General features: G+C 38.4%; 1 protein-coding gene across 2 annotated transcripts in view; it reads left to right on the top strand.

The window, feature by feature from the left end:
* SYT1 (synaptotagmin 1) overlaps positions 1-10,306 on the top strand; it is a 195,236-nt gene extending 184,930 nt beyond the window's left edge. For both annotated transcript variants that reach the window (XM_007450159.1, XM_007450158.1), the window contains exons 7-8: positions 5,174-5,307; positions 10,100-10,306. In XM_007450159.1, the coding sequence (XP_007450221.1) occupies positions 5,174-5,307; positions 10,100-10,306 (341 nt within the window). The remainder of the gene's footprint in view (positions 1-5,173; positions 5,308-10,099) is intronic.
* The last annotated feature ends 2,876 nt before the right edge of the window (positions 10,307-13,182 follow it).

Below are 13,182 nucleotides of genomic sequence, written 5' to 3'. Positions count from 1 at the left end.
ACAAAAAAAAAAAAAAAAAAAAAAAAAAAAAAAATATATATATATATATATATATATATATGTATATTAAAGAGGCTTGTCAACATATAAAAGTTTGAGGGTGACTTCATTGCAGTGTCCTAAAATACCACCAAGTCATAACAGCTATTATGACAGAAAGGAGATGAAGTTCAGGTAGGCTGACTTCAGACAAAAAGAGAGCCGACAAATGGTGAGTGAAGGTAGCAGTGCCACAGTGACAACAAAACCAAATGATAGACCTGAAAATCATCCAAAATGAGGCAATGAATCTGCACTCTTTGTACCTGTAGCTTATTATTGGGAATAAAGAACCTTCTTTCTGATGCCAGTCCATCATTTTCCAGAATTGAAAAGTTACACTCATATACTATTAGAGACTAGACAGACATCAGAAAAGGGCCCTTCCTTTCTACCACAGTTTGAAAAACAAAAAGACGCTAACCTTTTTTAAGATAAATTAAACAAATAAAAGAAGCAAACTGTCCCAAGTCTTGCACCTGTTTCAGTGGCAACAGGGATTATCTAAATGGTGTTGAAGAAGGGTTGTCAGTATTTAGATGATGAAAGGTTCCATGAGTGCTTGTTTTGGGGACAGAATAAAGCAGTGCAGCCACAGAGGTAAGGAGTCCCTGAGGACAGTAGCCCAGCTTTGTAGCTTGCATATTTCCCCATGCTATTTACATGTTTACAAAAACCTAACAGATGTTTGAATGCCATGCACGGTGTCCAGCAGTTGTACTCAGGAAAAGCAACAACGTTAGGAAGTCTCATTACAGCCTATTTATCATTTCCATAAAATTATGTCTTATTATGCAATGATCAGGATTTCTAAGCCACTAAGAAACTCTGAATTGACAAGGATTTGCTTTGTGGAACAGCCCCTAAAACAGAACAAATTTAATTATACAGGGTCTTACCCTGCGGGAGAGGTGATCCTTACAAAAAATGTGTGTGTACTTAAAGCATGATGAGTATCTCATAGTTAGGTGGGTATGTTTCCATTTAGAAGACTCAGCCATAGTTAGGGAGACAGGAGCCAGGTCTAGATCCCCAAAGAAGTTACTAATGAACTAATCAAGGGATTAGGGCCATCTCCAAAGGGACCAGAATTCAGGGCAAGACTTCAACCAGAGGACACTTAGGAAATCAAGCCAATCAAAGAGTAGATGAAAATGGAGAAGACTGGAGAAAATGGAGATACAGTGTAAGACTCTGGATGGCTGAACCAAGAAGATGCTCAAATGTGACCACCTTGGGTACATAAGCTATCAGGCTTAGACAGTCAAGACTTATCCAGGCACAAAAGTTGAAAAAGAGTAAGACATCTGACAACCTGTGGAATGGGAGAAAATATTTGCAAACCATATATTGGATAAGGGGTTAATATCCAAAATATATAAGAAACTCATACATCTCAATAGCAAAAAAAAAAATTTTTTTAAATCCATTAAAAATGGGCAGAAGTTATGAATGATATTTTTACAGAGAAGATACATAAATGGCCAACAGGTACATGAAAAGATGTTCTAATATCACTAATAATCAGGGAAATACAAATCAAAGCCATAATGAGATATCACCTCAAACCTACTAGAATGGCTATTATCAACAAGACAAGAGATAACAAGTGCTTGCAAATGTGGAGAACAGGGAACCCTCATGCACTGTTGGTGGGAACATAAATTGGTGCAGCCAGTATGGAAAACAGTGTGGAGGTTCCTCAAAAAAATTAAAAGTAGAGATACTATATAATCCAGCAGTTCCACTCCCAGGTATGCATCAGAAGTTAATGAAATCACTATCTCAAAAAGATATCTGCATTCCCACATGTCCGTTGCAGCATTATTCATAATTGCCAAGACATGGAAACAACCTAAGTGTTCATCAACAGATAAATGGGTAATGAAAGTGTGGTATATATAAAATAGATGATTATTCAGCCACCAAAAAGAAGGAAATCTGCCATTTTTGACATCATGGATGGACCTTGAGGGTGTTATACTAAGTGAAATAAGTCAGACGGAGAAAGACAAATACTGCATTATCTCTCTTATATGTGGATGTAGAATCTATTAAAAAGCCAAACTCATAGAAAAAGAGCATAGAATAGTGGTTGCCAGGGGCTGAGGAGTGAGGGAAATGAGGAGACATTGATCAAGGGATACAAACTTCTAGTTATAAGATGAATAAGTTCTGGGGATCTAATGTACAGCTGGTGACAATGCTGTGTTGTATACTTGAAAGTTGCTAAGAGAGTAGAGCTTAAATGTTCTCACCATACACACAAAAATACTATAATTATGTGAGGTGATCAATGTGTTAACTAACCTTATGGTGGTCATTACTTCACATATATATGTATATCAAATCATCACACTGTACATCTTAAATTTACACAATGTTACATGTCAATTATATCTCAGTAAATATGGGGAGGAAAAGGAAAGAATAAGCTCTAAGTTACTGTCAGTCTTGGTTATGATTAAGACGGGAATTTTGCCTGTAAAGTAAGTTGCTTCGGTACCTGTATCAGGATGGATCTGCAAAGGCAAAGACTAACTCTGCACATTCATAGCAGCCCCATACCTGCTCCTCTTCCAGCCCCCTGTCCCCTCTTGTAAGTATCATGAAATTATAGAATATCTCTGAATCATGGTCAGAAGTGGCAGATTCTGCTTTTGAAAGTGGGAGGCCAGCAGTGTTACCTCTCTGACCTCACTGCCTACCTCTCCCTACCTTGCCTTCTTGTTCCGTAGACACACAGAAGGACAAGAACCTTAGGGCTTTGCATGTGCTGCTCCTTCTGACTGGTTCAAGCTTCCACCACATCTACCAATGACTCAGTCCTTCCTGTAATTCGGTTTTTAGCTCAAACCTGGCCTCCTCGGTGAGAACCTTGTTGATCAGTTTTTCTAAATTACCTTGTTCTCCCCCAGGCATTGATCACATCACATCAGAGTTCATGTTGAAATCTGAAATTATCTTGTGGGGTTTTTAATTTGCTTGCTCAAATGGCAGATGCACAAGGAATTTTCTTGTCATATACTGTGTTAAATGAATAAACAGTCACCGTGCTTCTCTTGCAAAACCCTGTGCCTTAGTGTAGTTGATGAAGTTTCAACACATGAACACAGGAGCCATAAACATTGATTTGTCAGTATTTAGTATTTGGGTATTTTGTCAGTGCCAAGGAGCAACTGGAGACTTGACCATCTTTGTAAAAGTGCAAGGGGCTGGCTGGGATGGAGGACCCAGAGAGCTTCATAAGCAAAGAAGGTCTCTGAACCAAAAATCAGAGTTGCCTGTGAACAGCAAGATGGATTATCAGTAAAAATGGCCTTTTTTCCCCTTCATTTGCAATTATTTACAGTGCATTTTTTTAACTGATCAACTATGTAGTTGATAGGCTTGGTTTCTCATCACTTGGTCTGGCTTTTAAAGATATTCTTCATTTTGATGAAAATCTTCATTACGAGCCCCTTGACTGGATGTAACATTAAAAACAAAAACCCCAAACAACACATATTCAAGTAATGTGGGCTTTGGGGCAGTGGGAAGAAGACAGGACTAAGAATAAGGAGACCCAGATTATGAGGTCAGCCCTAAACAAGTTCCTCTGATTCAGTCAATAAAAAATGTATACTTCCAGGTACTGTTTAGTAAATTCAGTTAGTGAATATGACAGACAAAGTTTCTGTCCTTCAGGAGTTATGTTCTACTAGGGGATAGGAAGAGGGAGATAAAAACCACCTTTGCTGGTCTGCAGTTTTATCTTCTAAAAGTACAATATGTGGGCATTAAACTAGATTATCTGTAAAGTTTCTCCCAGCTCTACACATTCTGAAAGGAAAGAAAAGTAATTTTGGAAGGCTTGGCAGTGGTTATTTTAGGGGAGTAAAATCATGGATGATTTTAAATTTCTTCCTCTTTTTGTTTATCTTTGCTTCCTGATATTTTTTCTATAATAAACATGTATTACATATCCGATGGAAAAATGTTGAAGAAAACAGTAGATTTTACTATCAAACCTGGGTACTGGTTCTTAATAACCTGAAGGGAGGTCATTCATCTGTTAGTAATGAGCATCGTCTTCCCCCTCCAGTGACTTACTTATTACTTTACCTAATGAGGCTTTGAGGAAACTGCTAAGGGAATCTTTCTGCTCCTTTTCTCATTACCTCTGTGTGTGCTACCAGCTTATTCTCTTTTCCCTGAATCCCTGAAGCTCTTCTCTACCTAGAAATGTTCTGGCACAGATCCTGGTTATCTCTCTTTCTCTCTGTCTCATACACACACACACACACACACACACACACACACACACACACACACACACACTCAGCCATGTGGCCTCTTGTTACCCTTCAATATTCACATCTTACTTTAAATGTTACCTCTGCAGAAAGGCCTTACCTGAGTGATCTAAGTATAAGAATTCCATTCTTCCCTTAGACTCACCATACCTCTGGGAGTCTCTGTCATACATCTCTCTGCTCTTTCCTTCCACAGCACTCTTCTCAACTTAGAATTTCATATGTATTTCTTTTCTTTACAAGCTTATTGTCTATTTCCCCCACAAGTCTGAAGTTCCATCCTGAAAACAGGGATGGTCTGATTTGTTCACAGCTATACTCCTAGGGCTTAACTAATATTGTTTGAGCAAATGAATAAATGAAAAAATGAAATGTCTCCTTTGTCCTCTCTGTCAAGAGTATTAATTCCCATGCAGTGGTATACTGAAGCCAGTTCTTTGACAGCTCACAAGAGCCAATTGTTAAATTTTCAGGAATTTAGTGAGCCAATTGTTAAACTGTTAGCTTGAAATCAGCCATATGCTGAGAGTATTTATACCATGGACATTAGCAAATGCTACATGTCAAGACTTTTTTTTCCCAAAAAGCTGGTTTACCAACACACCAATCCTCTCATTTCCTAAATCCAACTATAAATATTGAGATATCATGGCAAAAAACATGGCCCATAGGTTACTTAAAATCTTTCGATAAAAAAACGCTTGAAATTTCAAAAAAAATACTAACTACATGCTACACAATTATTTTCCTGTCAGGAATACTTGGACTTTTTATAAGCTAAATTATAATATAAAAATATGTGTCTCTGATTTCCTAAAGTTTTTGTTTCTGTTTTTCAGACCCTTATGTGAAGATTCATCTGATGCAGAATGGCAAGAGGCTGAAGAAGAAAAAGACAACGATTAAAAAGAACACACTTAACCCCTACTACAATGAGTCATTCAGCTTTGAAGTACCCTTCGAGCAAATCCAGGTAATGTCAAACATATTTTTTCTTCCCATTCAATTTCATTTCTTCAGATCATATAAATTAAACACACGGATCTTGTGAATTATCAATGCATATGCCTCCATTAGAACTGCTATTCTTGGGCTTCCCTGGTGGCGCAGTGGTTGAGAGTCCGCCTGCCGATGCAGGGGACGCGGGTTCATGCCCCGGTCCGGGAAGATCCCACATGCCGTGGAGAGGCTGGGCCCGTGAGCCATGGCCGCTGGGCCTGCACATCTGGAGCCTGTGCTCCGCAATGGGAGAGGCCACAACAGTGAGAGGCCCGCATACCGCAAAAAAAAGAAAAGTATAACAGAACTGCTATTCTCATTCCATGCACATTTAATGCTCAAACTACATCAAGAGGGAAATGATAAAATATACAGCACAGGATGTGCTGATTCATCAGCCAAAAACAGCTGTCATTCTGTTGAGCAGAAATAAAGTAGGAAAAAGAACAGAACCACTCTACTAATTCAAACAGTACATCCACAAAGGTTAAAAGGTCGAGAGAAAATAAGCTTTCACTCTTTACTCCCAGGCCACAATATGTAATTCTCATTATCACCTCTTTGTAGCAAAAAAAAAAAAAGTAGTGATAAAGGAAACATTTTGGTTGATGCTAAATATGCAGCATCTTTAATCTTTCGCTATTAAAAAATAATTAACAGTAGAAAAATTAGGCTAAGTTGTATTTTTCATTGTTTAAATTCAGCTTCCTGTTTCTGAGTTGGAATGGATGGTTATTTTTGTAAAGACAGAACCTTAATTTGCTAGATAATATTTGTTATGATAGGAATTATCCTATTAAAAGACCTTGTGGTTAACATGTTCAAAATAGGGTGCTACATGTAGACACAGTGATAGCATATGATCTTATTATTTAGTCATTCTTAAATACTTTTAGGTTTTCTTACGTCATATTCATAGTTAGGCTCTTGGATCCAAAGTTCGCATCCATTAATTATGGGCTATTCTTGCTAATCTTTCTTCTTTTTTTTTAATATTTATTTATTTATGGCTGCGTTGGGTCTTCGTTGCTGTGTGTGGGATTTCTCCAGTTGCCGAGAGTGGGGGCTACTCTTCCTTGCAGTGCTCGGGCTTCTCATTGCAGTGGCTTCTCTTTTTGCGGAGCACGGGCTTCAGTAGTTGTGGCTCGCAGACTTAGTTGCCCCGCGGCATGTAGGAACTTCCTGGACCAGGGCTCGAAACCGTGTCCCCTGCGTTGGCAGGCGGATTTCCATTGGCAGGCAGATTCCCAACCACGGCGCTACCAGGGAAGCCCTATTCTTGCTAATCTTTAATGGGTATCAGAGAGTCAAATTTCTTAAAGCCACACTATTTTTACACTTTATAAAAAAATTGATGTGGGTCTATCTTTTCAGTCCTATAGAAGTTTGCTCATGACTTGAAGGAGAGATGAAGGGTAGGCATCAAAACTACAGCATGGAACCTTCTAATGGTCCAGAATAACAAAATGCAGCAAATATTCTTCAGTTGCATATTTTTATTTTTAACCTAGTCTTAAAATACAGTACCGTAGGAATGAATCACACCTTTATTCCATGAAGAAAGCTAATATAATAGCTACATTTATTGTATATTTATTTTGTACCTAGGCCCAAGGTAAGCACTTTACCTGCATAATCTCATTTAATCCTTACAATAATCTTATAAGCAAGGTACTATTATTACCCCAATTTTATACACATATAAGGAAACTGAGGCTTAGAATTGTCTCATATATAAAATAGGAATAATAACAGAATCCATGTCAAAGTGAGACCATGCATGTAAAAGCATTTGGAACGGTGCTAAGCACATACAAACACTCAGTAAATTGTTCCCATCATTCTTATTCACGATGCTAATGTTGTCTTTTATTCAAATTAACATTTTATGTATTAGAAAATGGATCTAACAATAAGATTAAAACAATATGTAAATCAGCACTTTCCAACAGAACTCTGTAAGGATGGAAACGTCATCAGTATTGTCCAGTAGGGTAGCCACCAGCCATAGGTAGGTCATGAGCACCTCAGCCACTAGTATAAACAAGGAACTTTAATTTTAATTTATTTAAATTTAAACAGCTACATGTGGCTAGTAGCTACTGTATAATATAAGGCAGTTTTTTAAATCATCAGTAATCCCACCATCCTCACAGTAGTTCATGGTTTTTATATAACCTTTCTTATATACATTTTCACATGGCAGCCGATTGTACATACTTATTTACTTTCAATAGCTGTTATATAAGTAAATGACATTGCAGAAGACACTGATTCCCTGTCCCCAGTCACTTGTTTACTAGCCTGAACCAGTGAGCTCACTGCTTTGGACCCACTGGCAACCTAAGACATCCAATTTCTCCAACAATTTATTTTGCAATATTTATTCAGTGAACTCTTTTTTGAGTTCTGAGACATTATTCCTATGGAAACTAACACCGCCTGGCATTTTGTGTTTTAATTCCACAAAACAATATGAGGCAGGACATTGAGATGAAAAATCCTATTGTAAATCTTCTCCTTTGAGCTACAATTCTATACCTTTAAAAACAAAATACATGTCCCTTTTCAACTATAAATTCCAGCAAATGCAAATATATTGAAAATGAAGCACATTAAAAACAAGATGTATGCTAGGTTTCTGGGGCAGCCTTTCAGAGAAGATAACATTTTGTCAGGACAGAGAGAACCTCAGCCCAATACACAGTCCATGAGGCATGGAAATAATGAGCATGCCTTTGACTGCATCCCTTCTTCACCGCTCCTAAAGTCAATTTGTTCTTTTCTTTCTTCTTTTCCCCAATAGGCTGCTATCCTAGTCTTTGCATTTCCCTAGAGAAAATAATTGAGCATTTAACATGCTATAATAGGGGCTTAGGTTTTTTTTTTTTGGGGGGGGGGGCTTAGGTTTTATTTACCCTGAGGTTATACGATTGTCTGTCTTTCTATCTGTCTCTATCCATATGAAATACATTGAGAGAAGCAAAATATGCTGATTTCCAAAAGCATATGAAAAGGTTGCAAACCACCCCCCACCAAAAAATGTATAGATTACATATGCAGCTGAAAAAATTAACCCAAGGCCTTTATAAGGATATTTTGTCTTGATTGCTACTAATCAATACATTCCTAGGTGAAAGAATCAAAATTCACTCTAACTATTCACTCCAACCTCCAAAATCCTTGCTACTTTTGTGCATGACGACCCTACTGTCCCTGTCCCTCATTCCTTGCAATATGACTGCATCCAGATGAATTCGCTTGGGAAAGGTGCTCAGAACCAAGGTGATTCTGTTCTTGGTTTCGAATGCCATCCAGTGAATAGGTAATTCCCTTGATAATGGAATCAATCCAAGGCGGCACAAGGAAAGATGGAAATTTGTTTCCTTTACTGCCCATGTGTTGCATTTTACATTCTAAATTCCACTTTCAGATCTCTGATCTGAAGCTGTATGTTGGTGACATCTCTCAGCACATTCGCCCAATAATGCAGTCCTCAGAGTACAAAGCCCAGTAAAGGGCCACAACCAAGCAGGATCTTCATCTGGCCCTAGCTTCCATCATTACATTTTCTGCTTCTTTTGCCTCTGGCCACCAAATGCTACACATTCTACTTTATTCTAAATTTTTCCTTTATCTTCTCCCTTGGTTTCTAGATTGGAGCCATTGCCTATTTTGACTAAGCAAATTCATTACTTAGGAAGAACTAAAACATACTTTTAAAAAGTGTTTCTTTCGTGTCAAAATTGTATGGGTTTGCTTTCACCAGTTCAAAAAAGTAAGGCATTAAATAAACCCTCACAACCTAATGGAATCACTGGAGTAAATCTTGTGTGGCCTATAGAGTTATTCCAGTTGATGTCAATGCTGGATACACAGTTACTTAATAAATGCTATTGAGAGAATATATGAATGAGAAAAATTATCTTTAGTTAATTACTACTTTTTTAAGACTTTCACTCTGTTGTCACACTTTAAACTCACAATAATCATGTGATTAGCTGAAATTCTATATTAGTTTTATGTAAAACTATGCTGGCTCTTCCCACCTGAAATAGGATTGCAGTACATGGTTGCTTTGAAAATTGTAACCAAAAAAAAAAAAAAAGATCTGAGTACTAATGCCAGAAATTCTGCTGATGAAACAATGGAAACAACTGGATTTAAAGGTGAATACAGGGGACTTCCCTGGTGGTCCAGTGGTTAAGACTTTGCCTTCCAATGCAGGAGGTGCGGGTTCGACCCCTGGTCGGGGAGCTACACTCCCACATGCCTTGCGGCCAAAAAAAACCAAAACAGAAGCAATATTGTAACAAATTCAATAAAGACTTAAAAAAAAAAAAATGAATACAAGTTGACATGGGCAGCCGGGCATGGTATTTTATAACATGGACTCCCGAAACCAAACCACTCATTTCTTATATGACTTCAGGCATGTGATTTAACCTCTCTGAGCTTCAGCATCTTATCTCTATAATGTCAGTGTTAACAGGATCTATTGTAACTGAATAGTTCACATGCAAGTCTTAGAATTGTGCCAAAATTAACATTTACTGAGTATTTTGAAGATGCTGAAGGAGATGATGATGATGTAATAATGGCAGGGACTGGACTCGGGTTTTCACGTTCAGGCCATTTTCCTCCTTGTCCTGGTGTTTGGAGATTGGGTCTTCTTATTTCCAACTGCTTTGATCTCAAGGAAGCTAGGTAGTAGGGCTTTATCTCTAGAGCTGGATGATTAATGTTTATTTTGTGTCCTCTTTCAGAAAGTGCAAGTGGTGGTAACTGTTTTGGACTATGACAAGATTGGCAAGAACGATGCCATCGGCAAAGTCTTTGTGGGCTACAATAGCACCGGCGCGGAGCTGCGACATTGGTCAGATATGCTGGCCAACCCCAGGCGACCCATTGCCCAATGGCACACCCTACAGGTAGAGGAGGAAGTTGACGCCATGCTGGCCGTCAAGAAGTGAAGGGAAGGAGCCTTTCTGCATTTGTCCACGTAGTGCTCTTTAGCCAGTATCTGTAAATACCTCAGTAATATGGGTCCTTTCATTTTCCCAGCCATGCATTCCTAACACAAATCAGTGGTACTTCAAATCCTGTTTTAATTTGCACAGATTTAAACGTAGAGAGCCCCTAAGCCCTTCGTCATACCACTGCTCTCCAAATCTACTCTTCTTTTAAGCAATATGCTGTGTAGATAGAGCATGACTGAAATTATTTATTGTATCACACTGTTGTATATACCAGTATGCTAAAGATTTATTTCTAGTTTGTGCATTTGTATGTTGTAAGCGTTTCCTAATCTGTGTATATCTAGATGTTTTTAATAAGATGTTCTATTTTAAACTATGTAAATTGACTGAGACATAGGAGAGCTGATAATATATTATAGGGTAAATATAGTATTGTCTGCATTCCAGCAAAAATATCAACTTGTAAGGCACTAGTACAGTGAAACTGACATCTTAAAGGACAACTTAAACCTGAGCTTTCTATTGAATCATATGAGCACCAAGATACGCTGACACCACATATTTGGTGGATGAATCCAATTTTGCAGAATTTCTTCACAGGCAAATTAGCATGATCTGAGCAGCATCCAGCCTGACCTCCAGGAATTACAGCCACAAACCAGAATAGCACCTGTCTGTACATATCTACAGAGCTCAAGTTATGCTTCACTCTTACATTCGAGGAAGCAACTGAACAGGGGTCAATGATTTCACATTACTGCATATAGAGTAATGACACGATGGTGTTCCGTGTGTGTGTGTGTGTGTGTGTGTTTCACATTACTGCATATAGAGTAATGACACGATGGTGTTCCGTGTGTGTGTGTGTGTGTGTGTGTGTACGTGTGCATTTGTTTGGGGATGGGGTGGGTGGGAAAGAAGCTGAGGAGAGAAGTCAGCATTTCTGAAATACTGCCTGACTATTTAAAAAGAAAAAAGTAGCTCTCCGTTAACACCTTTATACAAAATGTGCATCCTGTGAATTCTGTTCCAGATTTCACACCTACTATAACTTCAAAAGGTTTGCACATCAGACTTTGTAACAAAATATTTTACTATACAAAACCAGATTAGAAGGAATGCAGAATATTTTTAACACAGCAATCTGTGCTTATGACACAAAATTACTTTGTGGTAAGCAGACAGTATTGTAATCCCAACAAAAGAGGAAAAAATAAAACAATTAGCCATAGTTCTGAATGCACTTCCATTAAGCCAAAACAGACAGCTAGTGATCTTTTTATATGCTCTTTTTACGTAAATAAGTTTTAATTTGTCCTTTAAAAAAAGGTGAAACAAAACCAAGAACAAGTTCTAGAAAACTGAAGCAACCTCTGATGTATACTAGATGCTTGATTTAGGAGGAGTTTTTAAATGTTTTCAGTGTTATTATGTAGTAAATGGCACTATTACAAAGCTACTAGTCATTCCATAAGAGTCTTAAAGGACTGCTCTGTGTAACACTGTGACTGCCCTGTGTGCTTAGACACGTAATGTAGTTTCCTCAGTGGATAGCACTCAATCTATTCCGTAGTGATATTGTAACAATACTGCCATTCCCTCCTACTGCACTGCCCAAGGTGTGTGTAGCACAAACCGTTCTCATTACAAAGGACCAATTCAGCACTGAAAAGCTATGCATAGGACAAGAAAGATACAAAGCATGGGGTGGAACACACAGCATTTCGTCAAGCACTGTGCAATATTCCCTATTTTTCCCCACTATGTTAGACCACCGCTTTGCCGAAAGGCAGCCCATGATCTCACACTGCATGTAGCCTTTTCTCCCACTCACCTCTGTGACCCTTTTCACTCGCAGGCCACAGAGAGTAGTGATGCTCTGAAGTGAAAGTTTTGTCTCCAAAAATACCAAAACAAAATGAAGGAAAACTAAGCATTAGCCTCACGTTCAGACTTTCAGATATCGCACCATGGCTTTTACAACTGCAAAGAGAATTCAAAAAGGGCTGATGGGAAGCTTCAAACATGGGGTTGGCTGTTTCCTGATAAAACTACAATTCCTGTCTTGTTCTTTCCTCATCAAAGAATAGGCAAGCCCTTTGGCCTTTCAGCCCAGTCGTAGCAAACTCCTTAGAACTGGGATAGACCTGGAGGACAAAGGGAGAATAACATCTCCCTCTTCCATGGATGGTCCATACTTTTTTCAAAAGGTAGGTAATAGAAAATGCACAAGTCACGATGTGAGATTAAATACCAGTTTGAACAGAAGATTCAGATGAGACTCCTTCCAACTTCAAAGATCGGACCTTACCAAAGAGAGTTGACTGACTTTTAAAAATTCCTTGAATACCAGAAAATGACATTTGATTTCACCATATTTCAGTTTTAAGTTGTTCACGCTGAAACAAACATTTTGAAACAAGCAGGTTCGAGCTGCCGAATACACATCATTTCTTGCATTAAAGCATGATTAATGCATTCTCTTGCAACACTGCCAGACATGGGATATTGTCACGATAGAATTAGTTGGTACTACGCTACCTGTCACAAGTCAGTGACCGAACCTGCTTTAAGACCAAGATTCATCCTCCAATAAGCCACACGTACCTTTCTGACAGAGCTGTGTAAAGTATTAGAATCTGATGCTCTAGAAAGATCCTAGTTGCCTTTGTGTATATTTACTGCCTGCTTGAGTGCTGCTCTGTGTGGGTATTCTCTGTATCTTGTAGAAATGTTGGGGTGTTTTCTTCTGCCATATGGCTCGTGGCCCGCGAGTCAACTCCTTAGCTGTATTTTACCTTCATTTTTGACGAGGTAGTTTAAATTTTGTTTCATTTCGTGTAGTGAATTCCACAGTTTTCTGATTGTTG

This window comes from Lipotes vexillifer, unplaced genomic scaffold, assembly GCF_000442215.2.
Source record: "Lipotes vexillifer unplaced genomic scaffold, Lipotes_vexillifer_v1.1 scaffold694, whole genome shotgun sequence".
NCBI classification, from domain to species: domain Eukaryota; kingdom Metazoa; phylum Chordata; class Mammalia; order Artiodactyla; family Lipotidae; genus Lipotes; species Lipotes vexillifer.
This window is presented reverse-complemented; position numbering and strand designations above follow the sequence as displayed.